This window comes from Bombyx mandarina, chromosome 23, assembly GCF_030267445.1.
Source record: "Bombyx mandarina strain Sakado chromosome 23, ASM3026744v2".
Classification (NCBI taxonomy): domain Eukaryota; kingdom Metazoa; phylum Arthropoda; class Insecta; order Lepidoptera; family Bombycidae; genus Bombyx; species Bombyx mandarina.
Genome location: NC_143229.1, coordinates 15,964,400 through 15,985,113, shown reverse-complemented (window position 1 = coordinate 15,985,113; position 20,714 = coordinate 15,964,400). Strand labels below are relative to the sequence as shown.

Genomic DNA, 20,714 nt, shown 5'->3' with positions numbered 1-20,714 from the left:
ATACTGTGTGCTTAGTGCGAGTTTTTTAACGTTCTCGATAGCGTAAACGTTATTCAAATTTGTATCGAGTTGGAACGTTTGCGTAAATTTGCCGCTTGGGGCGCTGTTCCAACTGCATACAAATTCTAGTTACCTTTTACGCTATCCAGGCGGTTACAAAACTCGCACTAAGCACACTGAACGTCAAGCACGAAAATCTATCGAATTCGTAATGTAAATGTGTCGAGTCGTCGATACGAAAACGGATCATTATATTACATGGTATATAATATACAACAACCCTTTACTCAATTGCTTTATTTCAAAACCGCGTACCTTTAATAAAAGTGCACTTATTTTGTAATTAAAACAAAACCGCGTAAGTGACTACATAAAATCTAAGGTAACTACGAATAAATTTTCTTTATTTTCCAATAAAGATAGGTGTAAAGAATTATCTGTTAAGTTCAGTTGGTAATAAGAATTGAAATGGCTGAGATATTAAGTTTTTTCTTCCTCCTGTAAAATTATAAAAAAGCAAATACGCGGTCTTTACAAGTTGCTCTTACGCGGATTCGCACGCGCAGCGACAATATACTACTCGATAACCAGCCTTTGAGATTTATGTTACCGCATGTCAAAACAATTTTCGTGGTCTCGATTAAGAGTATAAATTTCGAATTTCGAGAACGTGATGATTCGATTGCGAAACGAAAGTAAGTAAATTTATTAGCGCTCCTGAAATTAATTCTTTTTACGGACGGTAGGGGCGTTACTTAAGTCCTATGCATTTTTTCTCGATACCGATACCACTGAAGTAGGAAACTAATGGAAATGAAACGTCAACAAAAAATTCGTGCCACTGTGACGTCATCTGGCCACAAAACATGGCGGCTTTAGTGCTGCCCAGAAGATTTTAATGTTAGTAGGTTTTATCGATAAACGTTCTTGGCTTATTTTATTTTAAATATTGTTGAGTATTAATGTATTTGTAGAATTTATACTTTAATAGGAAGTAAGTATATTGTTATGTGCAAAGATGATGTGATTTAGATATTATGTGAAATCTAAGACGAGTTCGTGCTTAAAATTTTCCAAGTAAAGGATATGACGATTTTTAAAATTTGCTACACTGATTTTATAAAGTTGTCGTTTGCCGCAAAACATAAAGATATGGCATAGTACAATGCCATCAGCCCATTTCTAGCATGCTGAATGTTATCGTATTTTGAGTACGTGCTTTTCTTAGACTATTACAATCTATTTTAATTGTTTTGCTGACTCTAAAGTCCGTAACACACTATCGGAGCGCTCCTCAAGGAAGGTGCACCGCACTACCGCACCGCACGCAAATTTTAAACTTATCAAGAGACCGCCTGATAAAAAAAAACACCTACAGAACATTTATTCGTTAATGAAATTACAAACGTCATTCCTTGTGACTTCCTCTCTAAAATCACTTAATTAATAAATATTTAACGAATTTACAATTGTGTTTTACTCACTGCGGAATAAAACTATTTTATTTAAATAGTTCCGAAGAGATTTTGTCGGTAGCCTTTTTCCCGAAATATCTAAACAGAATGTCTAAATATGTTTTGATGACATATTTTAAAGAGGTATTTATTATTAGTGTCATGATGAATAGATTCCGACCGAAAAATGGTGTCCGATATTTCGGATTCAAATATATTAAGTGTATAATCTATGTTTCGGATGAGGGCTCCATAATGAATTTAAATATATATAGATAATAGTTTTGGGGCATCGACTTTCTTGAGATCCTATAAAATATGTTTTAATTATTATTTTTGTATGTTTTAAGCATGATAAAATTACAAATTTTATATTAGCAATCATATTAAATCGATATCAAAGTCAATAAATAATGTACAACCCAAAACAGACGGCCGAACTGACGTGACAATGACATTTGGCGCGCTAAACATGGCGGATTTTCGGCCTCATTAGACGGAGACGGAGACATTTACGTATATTCATGTTTCATTTTATGTACGCACTGAAATACTGTTATATTGTTTTCCTGCGAGTTAAAGTGCTGAGTAAGAACGAGATAGATATATGTTTATGTGTGTGCCTTCAAAATGGGTGCTATTTATATAAGCAATTGTACGTATAGAACAATATGTCGTGTCCCTACTATATAGGTCTATGACCGATACGAATTCTTTTTCGATAGTGTGGCGGGTAACCATCATACAACGCAAGATTGAAGAGATTGACAGATGCCTGAATCTCGCTTACGACATTTTCAAGATAAACCGCATATATATAAGTTCCGAACAACAACATTCGGACCGTCGGTCTACCGAGCAAATATACACCCGCTCGGTGGAAGATCTTCCCTTTGTTGTTCAGCCTCCTACAATAGTCATTCGTGCTCGTCTCTCTCGACAGGAGTTCACGCTACGTTGTTTATTTATTTAGATCTATTTTATGCGTATGATTAGAAGATAGCGTTTGCGCTTACGGCTCCTCAGTCTCTTAATTACCCATTAAGTTAAACCGTGTTCCAGTCTATCCCAAAACGCTAAAATAACTGCTACTTCGACCTTTTGTTTGATATTGGTGGGCGATTATTTTAGACCGCCCGCTCATCTTGTCTAATAAACTCTTGAATACATCAAAATATATGTTTTTAAATAGATTCACATCAAACGGACGTGTAAGAAAAGCGAAAACTACAAACGCAGTAACATCCAAATTAATAGGTACAGCGTCACAGAGAATTTGGCAAAAACACACAAAATTCATTTGATTATATCTCATTAGTGTACGTAATATTAACGAAGGGGACATAGGGAGAATTTAGCGCGGTTCGGCAGCATCGGTGCGCTTGTTTCTGCCACGGCGTGCACCGATTTCTTTTCCAAGGGCACGAATAGATTAGTCGCTCGCTTCGGCTACCTCAATACTGAGGGTCATGACCACCTCCTCGCAACAAGAGTTTATTCCGGATTCCATGCCATTTACTCTTATCTGCCGCCGAGTGGAGAGCATCGTGAACTGTGGTGTCGAGGGTAGTGCGGATCTGGTCAGTCCAACGTGTCGGGCCTCTACCTCGTGGTCTTCATTCGTCCACCTTGCCAGTCACCATTAGCTTCTCCAAGCTGCAATCATTTCTTGCAATGTTGCCAAAATATTCCAGAGCTCTACGTAGGTAGATGGTAGAAAGCCTCGTCTTTATCTGGAGTTCTTGGAGGATCGACACGTTCATACTATCTATCACCTCATTACATTAATAATGTCGTGCTAAATTAATAATTTTTATGAGAGTCTTTGACTTACACGGCGGCTCAAATAGACTGGTAAGTGACATGATTTTTAACCGACTTAAAAAATGAGGAGATTCTCAATTCCATAGTATTTTATTTTAGGTTAGAATCAGAATCATCAGAATTTCTTCTAGGTGAACCGATTCGGATGATTATTTTTATTTAAAAGCTACTGGTTTTCGTATGGTCCCATTTAGGATTTATCAAGATCTGAGTAATCGTTTTTAAGTTATCCTTAATGATGCATATTTTAATTGACTTCGATTATGTTTTCGATATCCCTTTTTAGGTTGTCGAAGTCGGTAAAGGTCTTTCGCTGAAGTCCAAACAATTATAGTGAGTCCAATTATAATTTGCTCGATTACTAGTGGTAGGACGTGTTGTCAGTTTGTACGGGTAGGTAACACCACTCTGCCTATTTCTGCCGTGAAGGAATAATGCGTTTCGATTTGAAGGTTGGGACAGCCGTTGTACTGTTACAACTGAGACTTTAGAACTCTTGACTCAAGGTGAGTGGCAGCTTTTACGTTGTAGATGTCTATTGGCTCCGGTAACCACTTAACACCAGGTGGGCTGTGAGCTCATCCACCCATCTAAACAATAAAAAAATAATTAAAAAGTTCATAAATGATATTTCTGTGCCTCGGAGACCAACTTAGAAAGCTTCTCATGTTAATTTAAAGAGTAAGAAATTCTTCACTAGAGACTACTTCTTCTCGCCCATAACCTGTAGTAGCCGCAAGAAGTCCTTTTCCATACATGCCTTTCATACGTCATCTTTGCACTCACACCCTTCTCTCCCATTGCCTCTTTCACAGAGTGCGTCTAAGTCTGTTTAATATACTCTCTTAATAGAAGACAATAATGTACATAGAGATACAAAAGTGTTTCCAATTTTCCTTCAAGACGCACGTAGCTTGAAGTTTGTTTACGTCTGCTGTTGGCAGACTGCTGGTTATAAACATGTTAATGACACGAGCGTAGGATGCATCTGGTGTCGTTCGCTTGTCCGTTAGTGTGAAAGAGACAGCCTGATTTCGTTTGTTTTGAAGAATTGGACAGCAACACTTTAATGTATATTTCTTTTTCGAGAAATAGAGCTACAAAAATCATGTTTTTTTATTGCTTAGATGGGTGGACGAGCTCACAGCCCACCTGATGCTAAGTGGTTACTGGAGCCCATAGACATCTAAAACGTAAATGTACCTCCCTCCTTGAGATATAAATTCTAAGGTCTCAATATGGTTACAACGGCTGCCCCACTCTTCAAACCGAAACGCATTACTGCTTCAGGGCAGAAATAGGCAGAGTGATGGTACCTACTCGTGCGGACTCACACTAGGTCCTACCACCAGTAAATTGCTCATGTATGTCGGCACATTCAAGCCTACTGAGTACTCTATTCAAGCATCGTTTGAAGAAGCACACGTGAAACAGCGCTCGGGAAACACCGTGTAGGATATTCATTGCCAAGTCGAATGGTACGCGGCAGAAAAGATCCCTGGTAACGCACTCTGGATGAACGCAGCGGCTCTGAGTAGCGCGGAAGAGCTCTACTCCGGCGAGGGGCGGGGCGAATTCCTTAACATCCAAGTTGTCTCGTCCACACGGCTTCGCTCTAATAATAGTCACGACAAAAAGACGTTTACATCTTAAACGTATGATTAAAGCCCACGCGAGATTCATACACGCTTTGATATTACGGGGCTAACGTTGCATGGAGAATTACAGGACTAAAATTACCCTAGAACATCTCGATCTTACCCTAAATACAATAGGAATGACGTTCAGTGTTCAAATGACAATCAGAGTCATGTGGTCCGTACAAAGTTTGGTCGCGAAAATTTAGTTATGGCGATTTTCATTTTCAAGGCCCGCTCTTTAGTGAGACTTTTTTTTGGTCTCTTAAGTGGATGCTTGAACTCGAGGCTGTCCTGTAGTTAAGCGGCTATCAGGGCCCGTGGAGATCAACTGTATTAATGCCTCTACCGACCTTGATATATGAGTTCTAAGTCTCAGTTCTAGAAGATTTGCTAACACTCGCTTTAGCAAGAGCAATGCTTCGCTGAATCTATCACCGGATCCGAAACGCGACCCACAGAGAAGGTCCGGCGAGAAACTCAATGGGTTAAGTATACTGAATATCAATTCAGTCACCGGCTCCAATAATAGATAGAATCTAAGTTTAGAGTCGAACGACCGCGTGTGCTTTGTTGCCGTGTATTATTATTGCTATTAGAGCGCGGAATGCATGTCTATCTCCAACATTTGTTTGCAAATAAATAAGCGATCGCCTGTAAATATTACGCGCATTACGCAAACGACACGATTCGTGAGAATTACTATTTTGCGAACGCTCATGACACAAAAAAAAAAACAAAAGAAAGATTATTTTGAAACACAAACATTGTAATAATATATCACAATTAGATCCTCAATAGTGACTTCAGTTTGTTCTTTTATTAAATTTTTGTATAAAGAAAACTAGACGGTTTTTTTATCCCTATCTGAGCTGATGGTCTTGAGAGACCATTTCAGCCTAAACTTAACTAGTAGGTGAGCTCACGGGGCTCAAACCTGACGACGTTGCTAGCACTAACCCTACCAAAAGCAGTGCTTCGTAGAATCTACCACCGGATCGGAAACGCCACCCACTGAGAAGATCCGGCGAGAAACTCAGTGGGCTGTGTCTGTGGGTTAATTTACTCGCCGAACGATGACCGGTCTAGACGGTAATTAACACAATACTTGACTTTTTGACGGGAACGCCAGGAGTGAAGTTGTGTGATTTGTTTTATTTTGTCTATTTAGTGTTTTTTTAAGGTTTAAATACGTAATAACGGTGGTTTATTAACTGTTTAGTATCTGTGAAAGTGCACAAATGTGAGAAAATGAAACAAAGCCGCTGGACGTAACTTCTCGGGATCCTCCAAAAAGTCCACTCAGAAAGTCTCAGTAACTTACCACCATTTTACTGAGACTATATTTGATCACATAGCATCTCATTTCATTTCTTTTTTTTTTATTGCTTTGATGGGTGGACGAGCTCACAGCCCACCTAGTGTTAAGTGGTTACTGGAGCCCATAGCCATCTACAACGTAAATGCGCCACCCACCTTGAGATATAAGTTCTAAGGTCTCAGTATAGTTGCAACGGCTGCCCTACCCTTCAAACCGAAACGCATTACTGCTTCACGGCTGAAATAGGCGGGGTGGTGGTACCTACCCGTGCGGACTCACAAGAGGTCCTACCACCAGTAAAGTCTTGTGAGTGCGCGTCACCGACATGCGTAATAGCAGTATATTTGTAGTTATATAGATGACGTATCGTGCTGCATTAGTGCTGAGTATATATTTACAAATAAAATTGGATGGATTTAGTATAAAGTGTTTGTATATATAATTGTTGTTTCCATTAAATTGTATATTTATATTTTGTCATGATTTTGTGCAGACCTTAATATATTTATAATAATAAAATAAACATGTATGTCATGTATATATTTGTTACTCGGGATGTCAATAGATTTGAAAACTTAGATTGATGTTTTTAATTTTAATTTAAACATTATGGATTTTTAAATCTTAATACTAAAATTATAAGTTATAGAGGCCCGCTCCGGCTCCGCTCGGGTCTTTAACAAAAATTTCAACAATATTTCACGTTGGTTTATTTTTTTAAATAAAAGAACACTTATTGCGGCATAACTATAATAGTTAGACATGTACCGTCGCGACACTTTTTGTAAATAATAATGTGTTCTACAAAGTCGTAGTACATTATTTTATTCTATCATCAATAGTTTTGGCAGCGCACGCGATGTAAAGAATATTTTAGGCATTTTTTTTACACCTTGGGTTACATTATTGGAGTTTTAGTAAGGATCCCTAATTTTTTTAAAAAAAGATTATAGCCTTTGTCACTCGGGAATAGTGTAGCTTCCAAACAGTGAAATAATTTTTCAAATCGGTCCAGTAGTTTCGGAGCCTATTCAATACAAACAAACAAACAAATCTTTCCTCTTTATAATATTAGTATAGATATAGATAAGTTTTCACTTCTATTAGCAGTCAATATTTTATTTATTAGGTCTATGATCCACGAAAACTGAACAAAATACAAGTGTTACATAATTAGCTTGTTTTTAATACGATTTTTTATTTTTAAGAATGTAGCATTACTAGGGGCCAGAGGCCTTTCCAGTTTCACCAGGACAGGTAGGCGAGCAAATGCTCAGCAAGGAGGGGTGGGATTTGCTAACAGCTGGCCGAGCGCCTCCGAAGGAGACCTAACAGCTCAAGAGCAGTGCTTCGCAGAATCTACTACCGGATCGGAATCGCGACCCGCTGAGAAGATCCAGCGAAAAACTCAGCGGGCTGATGCATGTGTTACGTTGCACGTCGACCTCTTTGTCGAGTTCGACGAGTACGGTTACCGGGGTCGCTAAGCCTGCTCCTAGAGTTAGAGCTGAAGGCGTCTAATGCAAAGGTTATAGGATCTGATGAATCCGTATTGACGTGAATACGATTATTATCCGGGTGGAGTTTCTTTGTTCATACACCGTCTTATTGTGGTATATATGGTGATGATAACTGGCAAAAACCAATCTCCTGATTTAGCTTAGGCTTACAAGATGAGAACAAGATATTTGTATATAAAGAATTGTAATCATTAGAGACGGTAATCATACCGCAACTATACAATTGAAGTGCTTTAATTCGAATTTATTGTTTTTTTATGTAAATGCCAAAAAAATCGATTTTAATACTTTAAAGTGTGCGCTTCATTTAAAAGAGACAAAAAGAGTACGTTTGTTCTTATCTATACAAAAAGAGACTGTTTAATTTTATAAACTGATACATGTGAGTGAGTACATATTTTAAGTCGTACTGAGTCATACTGAGTACATGTTTTAAGTCGTACAAATTAAAACTCATTTTCTTAAAATTTTTAGTTAGGCTAGATTCTAGATACTTCAATTCTAAAGGTGCGCACGATATCTTCAGATTAATTCGGTCGCAATTATTATTTTTATATATATTTTTTTTAAATGTTTAAAGTAATCAGATTGATAGAGATAATTCCATTGAAATTAACATTGAAAAGTACTTTGCGTGAAACCAAATGAGCTGTTAGTTTTCGAACGACGTAAGCTACTACAGTTTTATTCTCTGCCGGTTCGCGCCCACCTCGATCTTCCACACGACACTAATACAATAAAATTTGTGAATAGAATACTCACTTACCAGTTCAACAACATGTCCGTGGTGCGTTTGAACCGAAATATAACAAAAAAAAAACAGAAAAAAGAATATTCCAAAGCACAAAAATAAAACTTCACTGTTCAAAAAAAAAAAAACAAGAAACAAGCGCGTAACGGAACGCGAATCCAGAATCGAAAATTTGAAAATTTCGCCAAAACGTTCAAATATGGCGCTAAGTTCGGATTTCGAACGACTTCATTTTGTTACTATCGAGTTCCGTTTTGTTATTCGAATTTGTTCTTTGTTCCTTTGAGCCTGACTTCGGTTTCTGTTTAATTATTATTTATATTTTTGGATTGGATGCTTTTATATTAAGCGCGGGGCGCGCGGTCGGACATTGGCACGCGCGCTCCGACCGACTCCCATGCGCACTCTGAAACGTTTCTCCCTTTACGATGCCGCTAAAGAGAATCTGGATAAATTTACGCTGTTACTAGTGACGGGAATAATGACTTGGTCGATAAAACTATTGACGTTCTCGGCCGACCGGCTGAGCTGACGGAAGATTCGCCGACAAGCTTAGTGGGTTAGGTGTTTACCTCAAGGGCTCCTAGTGTGTATCGGGAGGGTCCAGAAAGACATGTTAGGGGGAAGTGTTGGCATCCATTGCCTCCTCTAGGTATGTAACTTGAGGCGACCACAAAAAGAGTTTTCGAAATGCTCAATTGGGGCACCTGTCGCTTATGGACTTTAGTAACGCCAGGGGCAGAGTCAAGTCACTGCCTACCGTTAAGTACTCTCCACAAGCCTCGTTTGAAGAAGGACATGTCATAGCGCTCGGAAAACACCGTGGAGCTCATTCCAAAGCCGGATGGCACGTGGCAAACAAAATCTGTGGAAACGCATTGTGGATGAACGCAGTGGCTCCAGGTAGTATGGATGAACTCTACTCCAGTGGCGGGCGGTGCGATGGTAAAAACATGGATTGTCGTATAAGCGTGAAATATATGTCATTCTTCACTATCTACGCCACATTGCTGCCGAAATTACCATCATCGTACAGCTATTAATATCGACACAGCGCCTCCCTCGAGCCCCGTGGCACCTGGCCGCAGAACCATTCCAAGAAACCCAATTGTTTATTCCGTTAACGTTTATATACTTTTCGTTTGGGTTTTAAAATAAATTTTATTCAGTTCTAACGTGTTTATCATTTCAGATGATTCAGCGCTTAGAAGGAAACGCGCCACAAGTTTTCGGTAAGGGATCATGGTGGGACATCTGGTTTGAAAGCTTTTTTCGTGATTTTTGTATTGTATTGTGTAAGTCGTCGTGGCCTAAAGGATAAGACGTCCGGTGCATTCGTATTGAGTGATGCACCGGTGTTTGAATCCCAAGCGGGTGCCAATTTTTCTAATGAAATACGTACCCACTCAACAAAATGTTCACGATTGACTTCCGCCGTGAAGGAATAACATCGTGTAATAAAAATCAAACCCGCAAAATTATAATTGACATAATTACTGGTGGTAGGACCTATTGTAAGTCCGCGCGGGTAGGTACCACCACCCTGCCTATTTCTGTCGTGAAGCAGTAATGCGTTTCGGTTTGAAGGGTTGGGCAGCCGTTGTAACTATACTTGAGACCTTAAAAGTTATATCTCAAGATGGGTGGCGCATTTACGTTGTAGATGTCTATGGACTCCAATAACTACTTAACACCAGGTGGGCTGTGAGCTCGTCCACCCATCTAAGTAATAAAAAATTTTTAAAAAATGCGTAAATGCGTAAATTAAGCTTATACCCCGGGTCGCGATTCCGATTCAATAGTAGATTCATTCGCGAAGCAGCTACTCGTGAGTAGTTAGGTCTCCTTTGGAGACGCTCGGGTAGCTGTTAGCAAATCCCTCCCAACCTTGCTGAGCCTTTGGTCGCCCAGTTACACGAACCCGTACCTTATACGTAAATGCAACTATGGAATTGTCATCACCCACTTCAGAGACATGAATTTTACGTGTCCGCTTCTTTTTTCCCTACAGAAATGGGCAGGGTGGAGAGTAGGAAGGTTATCCAAAATTTTGATTAGCAGTATTTTATAGCGAGTATTTTATAGTCTAGGGTCCCATCACATTGAAGATATGACACTATGACGACTGTGGCTAGGTCTTATGTCTCAAGATGTCACGATATTCGTATTGTGAAGGGCTTTTTAAGGCTGGAGGATACTGCCGGACCTTGGGCTAAGCGTTAGTGGTGGTATGAGACGTGGTATCGCTTTTCTAGGCCTGGCAAAATATTCGCCACTTGAAGAGCTATGTGACAAGTCAAGGCATGTCAAAACAAATGGTTTTTGTGTCGTGATATGATGGACTACCTTCTAAAGGCGCTTTGCGTTTCAGATACATAAACACGAGTTGAAGCAAAATACTTTAAATCATGAATTGATTGACTGTTATTGCCGAATTGTTATTTATGATAGTTTTTTTCGGGGCATGATGCCAGAAATATAAATTTTGGATACGGGACTGGTAATTCGTATGGCGTTTTGGAGATGTAGGCGAGTACTTAGAGATGGGATGCGACTGCGTCGGAGATCAGAGCCTGCAGGCTTCGTTCTCTGGATGCAACGAATTTTATAAAGCCCCAAGAAACTTTTAGACGTATTTTGTTTTAAATTAAGCCATTGGACTTCGACTTGAGTATTAAGACTCTGACATAATCAAGTGAATAAAATTATCCAACAAAGACTTGCTTTTAAATAATTATGGTATTCTATGAAATACGGATTCTGCTGTACCCTATTACCAATACCGAACTCAACCAGTTCTTGAAATTGGTCATTTTACGCTCTACTGGGAAAGGGGAAATTATATTGGGCCGTTTTATCTTTGCCCGTTTAAAAATAGATGTTTATCAATTCTATTAGGCCACGGTCGAAGCAGTTCAGATACGTACTACTTAGGGTTGCCAGATCGGAGGTTGTGAATATCGAGACTACACACGAAATTGGTCCTTGTATATACATATTTGAAACCTAATGAAAATTGAGTTTTAGATAAACACATTTTTGCGGCATAATTAGAACTCCTTTGGTCGTGAGTCGCTTAATTCCCAGATCGGAGTAAAATTCGTGTTATAATCTAGTTTGTTAACTCTTATAACCCATAGACACAGCCCACTGAGTTTCTCGCCGGATCTTCTCAGTGGGTTGTGATTCCAACCCGGTGGTAGATTCAGTCTTTGCGGTGCTGGCATCGCTGACGTCCTTAAGCGACTGTAAATTAAACGAGCCATATGCTGGTCTGCCTATAGGGACAATAAAAAACTCGATCCACTAGAAAACGAAACCGTGCATTTCCTCACAGTTAGGGTCCTCGAATAGCACCACATCACCTCTTTCCGTGCCGTAGACACACACAGCCCACTGAGTTTCTCGCCGGATCTACTCAGTGTGTCGCGATTCCAATCCGGTGGTAAATTCAAGCACTGCTTTTGCTAGGGCTAGTGTAGGCAAATACTTCCAGATCAAGTGAACTCACCTACCGGTCTGGTTGTAGCTGAAGTAGTTTTTTAGACAACCAAGCGAATAAGTCGGGGAAAAAATTAGCTCTTAACTTTGTTCAGGTGTTAAATATCCATATATCTGTTTATATAAACGTATGTAAGTATGTGTATATAATGTAGATTTATTTTATTCACCGTAAAAGAAAGATTAGCTCAGGAAAGTTACTCTATAAAGAGATACAACATTTAAAGCTATTGCTTCACCAGTTCTTATGTTTCATATGTTTCAATATTCAAAATGTTTCAATGTTTTCTGTTTCTTCTTCTAATGTTTCAAAATACAATTTATGTCACCTGCATTACTTATTATAACCTCTTTAAGATTTATATCATAAATCATATAGAGGTTACGTGTATATGTATGAGTCTGTGTTCCCATAGTACAGGGAATCCTTAGTGACTTTTTGGCGGGAACGCGAGGAGTGAAGTTGTGTGATTTCTTTTATTTTGTCTATTTAGTGTTTCTTCGGGTTTAAATGTGTAATAATGGTGGTTTATTAACTGTTTAATATCTGTGAAAGTGCACAAATGTGGGAAAATGAAACAAAGCCGCTGGACGTAGCTTCTCGGGATCCTCCAAAAAGTCCACTGAAAAAATCTTAGTAAATGACCACCATTTTGCTGAGATTATATTTCATTCCATATCATCTCAATTCATTTCATTTAATTTCATCCCAGTTGATTAGTGTCTCAAATTAATCATCTTCATTTCATTTCACTCCATAATATCATTTTTCACAAAAATATGAACATAAATTAAAATAAGACATGACTTAAAGGTTTCAGTTACCAGGTCATAAAATCCCTTAAAAAAAAGGAATCCTTAGTGGTAGTTGACCGTGTGTAATCTGTAACAGATGAATTGTTTTATTTGCTTATTATTAAAATTAACGTTACTTCTACAATTTACTTGTGTCCATTGTAAGGGCATCGTCTCAAAATTCTGACAAAAATGCTGGCTGGCAACACTGTTAGTGGTTGAATTTATTTGTGACGGACGATTTTCGCGCGTAAAATAATTACAAGACGCTGTTTTCTCAGAAACATATGCAAAGTTTTTTGCGGTTCTATGTCACAGAAAAACCAAAGTCTTTAGAAACAATACCTACGTTGGTGAATACGAAAAAAAAGTCGTATTATAAACTAATGAATCAAGTGCTAAGTTAAGGTATTTCCTGTTGCGAACTCCGGCGCACTGGTCGCGAATTACATCATCGTCACCACGTAAATAGTACGTTTCCAATGTACGACGAGAAAAACGTTGTTGCATTAAAAAAAATAATGGTGAAAAACATTTCGTGTTCACGACCTTCTACCGCGGAATTTTGATTAATAGGAATTTTGATAAAGATAAGTTTTGTACTATGATAATTAGATAGGTTTCTTGAAGCATTCGTTTATTCCCTTTATACCCAGTACAAAATAGTATTTTTTAATTATTTGTTTTTTATTGCTTAGGTGTGTGGACGAGCTCACAGCCCACCTGGTATTAAGTGGTTACTGGAGCCCATAGACATCTACGACGTAAATGCGCCACCCACCTTGAGATATTATTATAAGTTCTAAGGTCTCAGTTCTTACAGTACAAGGGCTGCCCCACCCTTCATACCAAAACGCATTACTGCTTCACGGCAGAAATAGACCGGGTGGTGGTACCCGTGTGAACTCATAAGACGTCCTACCACTAGTAGTAATATGCATCTTCAGTAAAACATAAAATAAATACAAGTATGTTTTATCCATATACAACAATATAGTTACTCCACTATATGATGCGTATGAAAATAAACATTTAGGTACAATTTATATTGCATATAATAAGCATAATAATATAAGCAAGAAAATTGTATTACTTGTAATACTATTATAAAATTCTCTTCATAGACTTCTAGAACAATTTTATTTTAATTTTATTTCAATACTGTATTGTGTAATTACGCTTTGCGATTTGGACATCTGGATAAAGGAAGTCAGGTTACAATGATGAGAAAAATGCTTTGAATCGTCTAACAAACATTATTATTTAAAGTGAATCAAGATTACGACTAGTGACGATTCAACAAAAATAAAATAAAAAAAATCGTTTTGCAAAACAATGGAAACTGGCACACTCGAACGCACACATACAAGTCTCGTTACACACAAACCTATTCCCAGCGCTAACCCGATAAGGCTTTATCTCCAAGGATTAAAGTTTTTTTTCGTTTATCATTCAATCGATCGCTTGTGCATTACGATAATTTACCCGACGTATCCGCATTTGTCTGAAATATTAAGTGTATAATCTATTGGCATTTGTGTTTCGTATCTCATATTGAACGCACAAAAATTAAAAATACGTAAGTTTGCCTCAAACTATTTGCATCAAAGAGTTTAAATTTCACACGTTCGACAGTTTTTCAATAGTATAATGTTGTATTAATATTAAATGCAGTGTTTATAATTGAAGATGAATTGTAAACAAGTTTACGGAAACTAGTTTTAGCTAGTTTTCGAATACAACTGGCAATTTCGCAGAAAAACAACGATAATGTGTTGAATAATAATGAACTTTTTGTTTATTGTTTTTTTTATAAACAACCTAATGTGTCTGTTAGCTCTCGCCTCAAACGGTAAATATATTTAAGCCTTAAAAAGCTGAAATATTAAGATCTCCCAATAAAATTGCCAATCGACGTAGTGGCTCATTTGTTTGAATAAATGTATTCATAATTCAAACGTAAAAAATCGTTAAAAAACAAATCACATTACATTTATTAAAGTATGTATGCATTATTGTTCATTATGTTAACACAAAACTAAGTTCTAAATTCGAGAAAGATCTGTTTTCCAATGATTAATAAATAGAAATGATAATATTAATAAAATTTATAGCAAATTTTTCGACTGAAACATTTGCGATCAATATCAGTTACTGTTTAGTATTTTAGATATTCAAACGTGAGCTTGTGTGATTATTTAAGATTACCCGCTGTTTGATCAATCTGATTTAAATCGAGAATGTATCTACCCTCCGCAGCGACACTTCTTCGCGCTCACCTTTTTTTATTGCCCTTGTAGGCAGACGAGTATACGGCCCGCCTGATGGTGAGTAGTTAGCGTCGCCCATGGACTTCAGCAATGCCAGGGGCAGAGCCAACTCGCTGCCTACCGTTTTTTTTTGTGCTTTGAGCCAATCAGTCGGCGATAATGACTGCTGTTCTATATGAATTGACTCGAGTGAATTCCTTTTCAGAAAATGCCATTTCAGAGGCCCGCCAGTGTTCCCATCGGGCAGGTATGGAGTCGTTTTAAAGGCAAAGAGAGGGATGGAAAACCAGCTAAGATGTCAGTGATAAACTATTCTAAATTACATCTAAAATAAGTAGGTAGCTTGCCTTGGACAAACAACAATAGACATTTTGAAGGGTTATTTGGTTTAAGCGACATTTATCTTTGTAATTAAAGGTCCGTTTTATTTTGTATTAATAAGGATAAAAAATTCGATGGTTTTAACTGAACTTTATTTATTATCACAAATTAAATTACCACATTCAAATAGCTGAAGAAGTTTTTTTTGTCATTATATTTTTTCCAAATGTTCCAAACTTTAAATCCCTGTCCTGTGAAGTTACAAATATGTCGCTTAAACGAAATAGCTTTTTACCCGTCGATTTCAATATATTTCATACTATCGTCTAATTTGAAAAAAAAAAGAAAAACACCTGTGGCACTCGGGGAATGCCGCGGTAAAGTTATTGCCATAGCATTTTTATCAACTTGTGCGATAATAATTAGGCAATAACAATTTAATATTATAACAATAATAAAATAAAACCACACTCTATTTATAAACATTAACAAACGCAAAATATTAACCGTCCCCTTCACACACATAAGCTCGACCACGCGAGAGAGAGATGGGCAGACTAGTCATGATGCGCATTCAGTGCGACGTCACGCCACGCGCTTATTCACAAACACTACACAAGCGCAACGAGTGAATGTGTTGAACGCGGGCTACATGGTAGGCGGAGAGTGGGGATTGTTAGGTTTTATTTTCGTTACGGAATTTCTTGATTCGGTCGCCGCGCTCAAAGCCCGCGATAAAAGCTATGCAATAGCTTAAAAATATCCTCAACTAATACGTTTCATTTCACACCTAAGTTCAATAGTAATTTCGGACTATGTCTGTTTCCCGTAACTACCAGGCTTCTACATTGATGGGATCGCGTCGTCTGATTAAATGACTCTAGAATTGATTACATTGCGTCGTTTGGTCCAACAATTGTATTGTGTGATGCACGCAATCAACATCGTCCCAACTAATCTGGGCCTTGTTCAAAACTCTATTTGTCTTCAAGGTACCAAATAAGGGACATGGACGACGCGAAAGAGAAATGCTTAGAGTTAATGAAGAGTACTTTTTTGAAAGACGAGCCGCTTTGTGATGTATTAGGTAAGTTTCGACAGAGCCCGTGGACCGCTGATGACTTCACAGCGGTTGTGCTGAGAGCTAATTTATCGAAGTCAAGCTTAATGAATGTGGTTTTCAGGGAAAGCTATTTCATTTCATGAAATTCCGTGCAATATATATAACCTCGTAAATTCCTCAATGCCTGAAGACAAAAGTCTTTAATCAGTGCGTTCTCCCCGCGATGACCTACGGAGCGGAAACCTGTGTGATTAGTGCGAGTTTATTAACGTTCTCGATAGCGTAAAAGTTAGCTCATATTTGTATGGAATGGGATCGTTTGCCTACGTTTGCCGTTATGGGCGCTGTTCCAACTGCATACAAAATTGGGTTAACTTTTACGCTATCGAGAACGTTATAAAACTCGCACTAAGCACAGTGGACACTGACGGCGGGGCTGGCCCATAAGTTAACACGCTCGCGTGAGCAACGTTGTGAAATGGCGCAACGTCATATGACGGCCTTTAGATTATCATATTTATTTTGTCCGAATGTCTTTGGACGTCTATTTTATGGGCAAATTCCTATGGCGCATCTACTTAGCGCCGCAACACATTCGATTTTCATAGCCTACACCGCCGCGTTTCCTACAACAAAAAATCATCATAAGATGAACGTATTACGGCGGGACGTTTTTAGGCGTTGCTAAACTTTAAATGGGAAAAAGATACGCCACAGTCGCAATATTCAGAAATGAGAGTGCTCACGCGAACGTGTTGAGAGTCGCACAGCGGGCGATGGAGAGAGCTATGCTCGGTATTTCTCTAAGGGACAAAATCCGGAACGAAGAAATTCGACGGAGAACCAAAGTCGACGACGTAGCTCTCAAAGTTAGCAGGCTAAAGTGGCAATGGGCTGGTCACATCTGTTGAGGCCAGGTGGGGGAGGAAAGTCCTCGAATGGATGAGTACCAGGAGCGTGGGGCGTCTTCCAACCAGGTGGACCGACGACTTAGTGCGCACGGCGGAAAGTCGTTGGATGCGGAAAGCGAAGGACCGCATTATGTGGAAAGCATTGGGGAAGGCCTATGTCCAGTAGTGGGCAGATAAAGGCTGATGATGATTTCATTCTAAACGATCAAAGGTAGTCTTGAGTCCTAATTTGAATGATGAGTAGCTATACATGTTACTAACTGCCATCTCCAGCTAAAACTTCATACCAAGCCCAGTACATCGAGGGGTGAAAGGCTGAGACATTTATCTTTGTAATTAAAAGTCTGTTTTATTTGTTATTATAATCAACAGTTAGATGTTTTTAATTGAACTTCATTTATTAATAATTTACTGGTGGTAGGACGTCTTGTGGGTCCGCACGGGTAAGTACCACAATCCTGCCTATTTCTGCCGTAGCAGGTATTTTTCCCCTACCTATGCTGATAGCCTTGAGACGCTATTTAAGCTTCGCCCTAACGTGTAGGTGAGCTCACGGGGCTCAAACCGGGAGTGTTGCCAGCACTGACTCCAGCAAAAGCAGTACTTCGCAGAATCTACTACCGGATCGGAAACGCGACCCTCTGAGAAGATCCGGCGAGAAACTCAGTGGGCTGTGTCTGTGGGTTAATTTACTCGCCGAGTCCTTTGTCGCAAGCGACGGGTTCGGCAAGGGCGATGAACGGTGCTTGAGGTACCTAAAAGCACCGATAATGGTTCGGGAGGATCCGAAATGACGTGCTTAGGTCGACGTCGACTGTTTACCATTCGGTCCACAGGATCGAGTATGTACCTTTGTATGAGATACAAAGTCTAGCTTATGAAGGTGTGTTAAAGAAAACAAATGTTTCTATTCAGAAATCAACAGGGATCCCGTTTCAATTGAGACTATAGTGAAAAACTGGGAGGAATACGTAACGCAGAACGTCAGTCTGGCTTGTTACACCGAGGTAGACGGGGAACCTGACGAGCTGGTCGGCTTCAACATAGTCCTGGTGAAGAGCATCGACGATATAGACGAGGATTTAGATACGGTACAGCACTGCTGGCGTCAGTTTGGTCAGAACTTCCTGTAGATGTTAGGCTAGGAGTGCCCCTATCGAAGGACGCGGCCGTGCCGTCATTCAAATCCCATAGACAGGCATCAATAGTTCTAAGAAGCTACGTACGTAACACGTGTTTACGAACGCCTTCTATAAAGAAGGTATAAGGTCGTATGATAATCAAGCTATAAATATGAGTTCTTATGGTGGTCTACCCACCAGAAACGAGGCAGACGGACCACCTGTTGAAACCCACGAGAATGCGTTAGTGGCTGGTGACTATGGTGACGGTGGTGGGTTGGTTGGCTGGAGACGATTTAGAACAATAAGAACGATTTTCCAACAAGACAGCCTCCATGGATGTTGCTTCAATATTTACATAGAGCTTGTACTGCTCGCCTGCTGACCTCATCTCTGTAACGCTTTACTGGTGGTAGGACCTCAAGTTAGTCCGAATGGGTAGGTACCACTGCCCTTCCTATTTCTGCCGTGAAGCAGTAATGCGTTTCGGTTTGAAGGGCGGGGCAGCCGTTGTAACTATACTGAGACCTTAGAGCTCATATCTCAAGGTGGTTGGAGGCATTTGCGTTGTAAATGTCTATAAGCTCCGGTAACCACTTAACACCAGGTGGGCTATAAGCTCGTCAACACATCTATGCAAAAAAAGAAAAACGCGGCGAAGTTAACAGCTCCAATTGACCTTCTAAAAAAGAGGGGACATTCGCACAAGTGGTTCCACTACTAATGAGAGCTTTTGATTTGTCACTTAAATATCCTTGCAGGAGTAAAAGGATTTTTTTATTGCCCTTGTAGGTAGACGAGCACACGGCCCAACTAATGGTGAGTGATTACCGTCGCCCATGAACTTCAGCAATGCTAGGGGCAGAGCCAAGCTGCTGCCTACCAAATTGCCATTATCGGGGGCACATGGCGCCTGAAATTCCTTGAGATACCTGACTGATTTACTGCCGAAACAGGCATTAGGGTACCTTTCTGGTGAGTGGTCAATGCCGTCGACTAGAGAACCCTTCTGCAATTGCAGGTAAAAGGGGAATCCTGGAAGAAGCTGCTTAGGACACTGATAGAAGCGGAGAATTTGTGCAACGTATTCAAATACTACGGCGTGGACAAGTACTTGACCTCGAGTGGGCTCACGGTGCTGCCCGAGCACCGAGGTCAAAACATCGGAGCCAGACTCTTCGCGGCCAGGTACTGTCGCTAACAAAACGTTTTTAACAAAACGCTGTAATATCGCGTTTTTTTATTGTCATAAATTCAAAGGCTTGTCTAGCTCATATAGCACCCGCGTGCAAGCGTCGCTCTAGCGCCCTCTAGTGAGTGCACGGGCAAAATGAAATAGGTACGAATGTGGCAGGGTCATTAACATTGCCGAGACTGGCGCCTCCGAGGTAAAACTGCTCTGATACATTACTTTATCTAATTTTCACTTTTTTTAACTCATCATCATCAGCCTATAACAGTCCACTGCTGGACATAGGTGTAGGCCTCTCCAATTGCTTGGAAGATTGCCTGCATTTGCCGCTAGGGGCGCTGTTCCGACTTCATGAAAATTAGAGTTCACTTTTACGCGATCGAGAACGTTAAAAACTCGCAATAAGTACACAGTACTTGACAACACATCGCTTTACATTGCCTCTTTTTTTTTCTTTACAATTCGTTGATACAACGGCATTTTCAACAGAGAGCCCCTGGGAAACGCTCTTGGCATAGAAGCGACTGCTACCGTCTTCACGGCCACCACGTCCCAAGTCCTGGCAGCGAAGTGTGGCTACGAGACTTTAGCGGAACTAAAATACTCAGACATGTTACAATTCGGAATAAATTTGACTGAATGCACCACAGACAGAGCAAAACTAATGGGCACTCGATTCAAAAAACAACAATAACGCGTATTAGGAATTTATTTCATTTAAGTACAAAACATGCACGCACAAAAAAAATTATTATTTTAATAAAGAATTTAATAATCCTCACGTTTTTTTACTTTCCACTGCCTATTCGCTGGTCGCTTGATTCCTGCTCAAGGGCTCGATCCGAGAGAATCTGCTAACAGTAACCCTAGACAAGAGTTTAGTCTCAGTTGCGCCAGCTTTCAAACCAAAATGCATTACTGCTTCACGGCAGAAATAGGCAAGTGGTACCTACCCGCGCGAACTGTGAACACGCCCTATCTCTTGTAAGGGGTTTCGTGCTTGGATTATGGAAGTAAAAGCAATTGGCATACT

The 20,714-nt window shown here is 39.6% G+C and overlaps 2 protein-coding genes across 7 annotated transcripts in view; one reads left to right on the top strand and one right to left on the bottom strand.

The window, feature by feature from the left end:
* Positions 1–8,656, bottom strand: part of Asator (tau-tubulin kinase asator) — a 62,483-nt gene extending 53,827 nt beyond the window's left edge. For 2 of the 3 annotated variants that reach the window (XM_089737340.1, XM_089737341.1), the window contains exon 1: positions 8,523–8,656. Coding sequence is in view for 1 of the 3 variants with exons in the window: in XM_089737342.1 (XP_089593468.1) it covers positions 8,523–8,536 (14 nt within the window). In the remaining 2 variants the exon portion in view is untranslated. The remainder of the gene's footprint in view (positions 1–8,522) is intronic. The other variant, XM_089737342.1, reaches the window with a different exon arrangement.
* A 4,586-nt stretch (positions 8,657–13,242) lies between these two features.
* AgmNAT (Agmatine N-acetyltransferase) lies at positions 13,243–20,457 on the top strand. Of its 4 annotated transcripts, none has more exons than XM_089737337.1 (6): positions 13,243–13,274; positions 15,279–15,370; positions 16,387–16,481; positions 18,284–18,459; positions 19,511–19,677; positions 20,171–20,457. In XM_089737337.1, exons 2-6 carry the CDS (start codon positions 15,282–15,284, stop codon positions 20,373–20,375), a joined length of 732 nt encoding a protein of 243 aa, XP_089593463.1. In that variant the 5' UTR covers positions 13,243–13,274; positions 15,279–15,281; the 3' UTR covers positions 20,376–20,457. The 4 variants fall into 4 exon arrangements, with proteins under 4 accessions (XP_089593463.1, XP_028034930.2, XP_089593465.1 ...); XM_028179129.2 differs by lacking the exon at positions 13,243–13,274 and adding an exon at positions 14,257–14,382; XM_089737339.1 differs by lacking the exon at positions 13,243–13,274 and adding an exon at positions 14,333–14,382 and having other exon boundaries at positions 15,279–15,407.
* The last annotated feature ends 257 nt before the right edge of the window (positions 20,458–20,714 follow it).

Coding starts and splice junctions, on each gene's coding strand:
- AgmNAT (XM_089737337.1), top strand. CDS start 15,282: ATGCCATTTCAGAGGCCCGCCAGTGTTCCCATCGGGCAGGTATGGAGT. Junction 15,371..16,386: donor GATGGAAAACCAGCTAAGAT/GTCAGTGATAAA, acceptor TTTGTCTTCAAG/GTACCAAATAAGGGACATGG. Junction 16,482..18,283: donor GCCGCTTTGTGATGTATTAG/GTAAGTTTCGAC, acceptor GTTTCTATTCAG/AAATCAACAGGGATCCCGTT.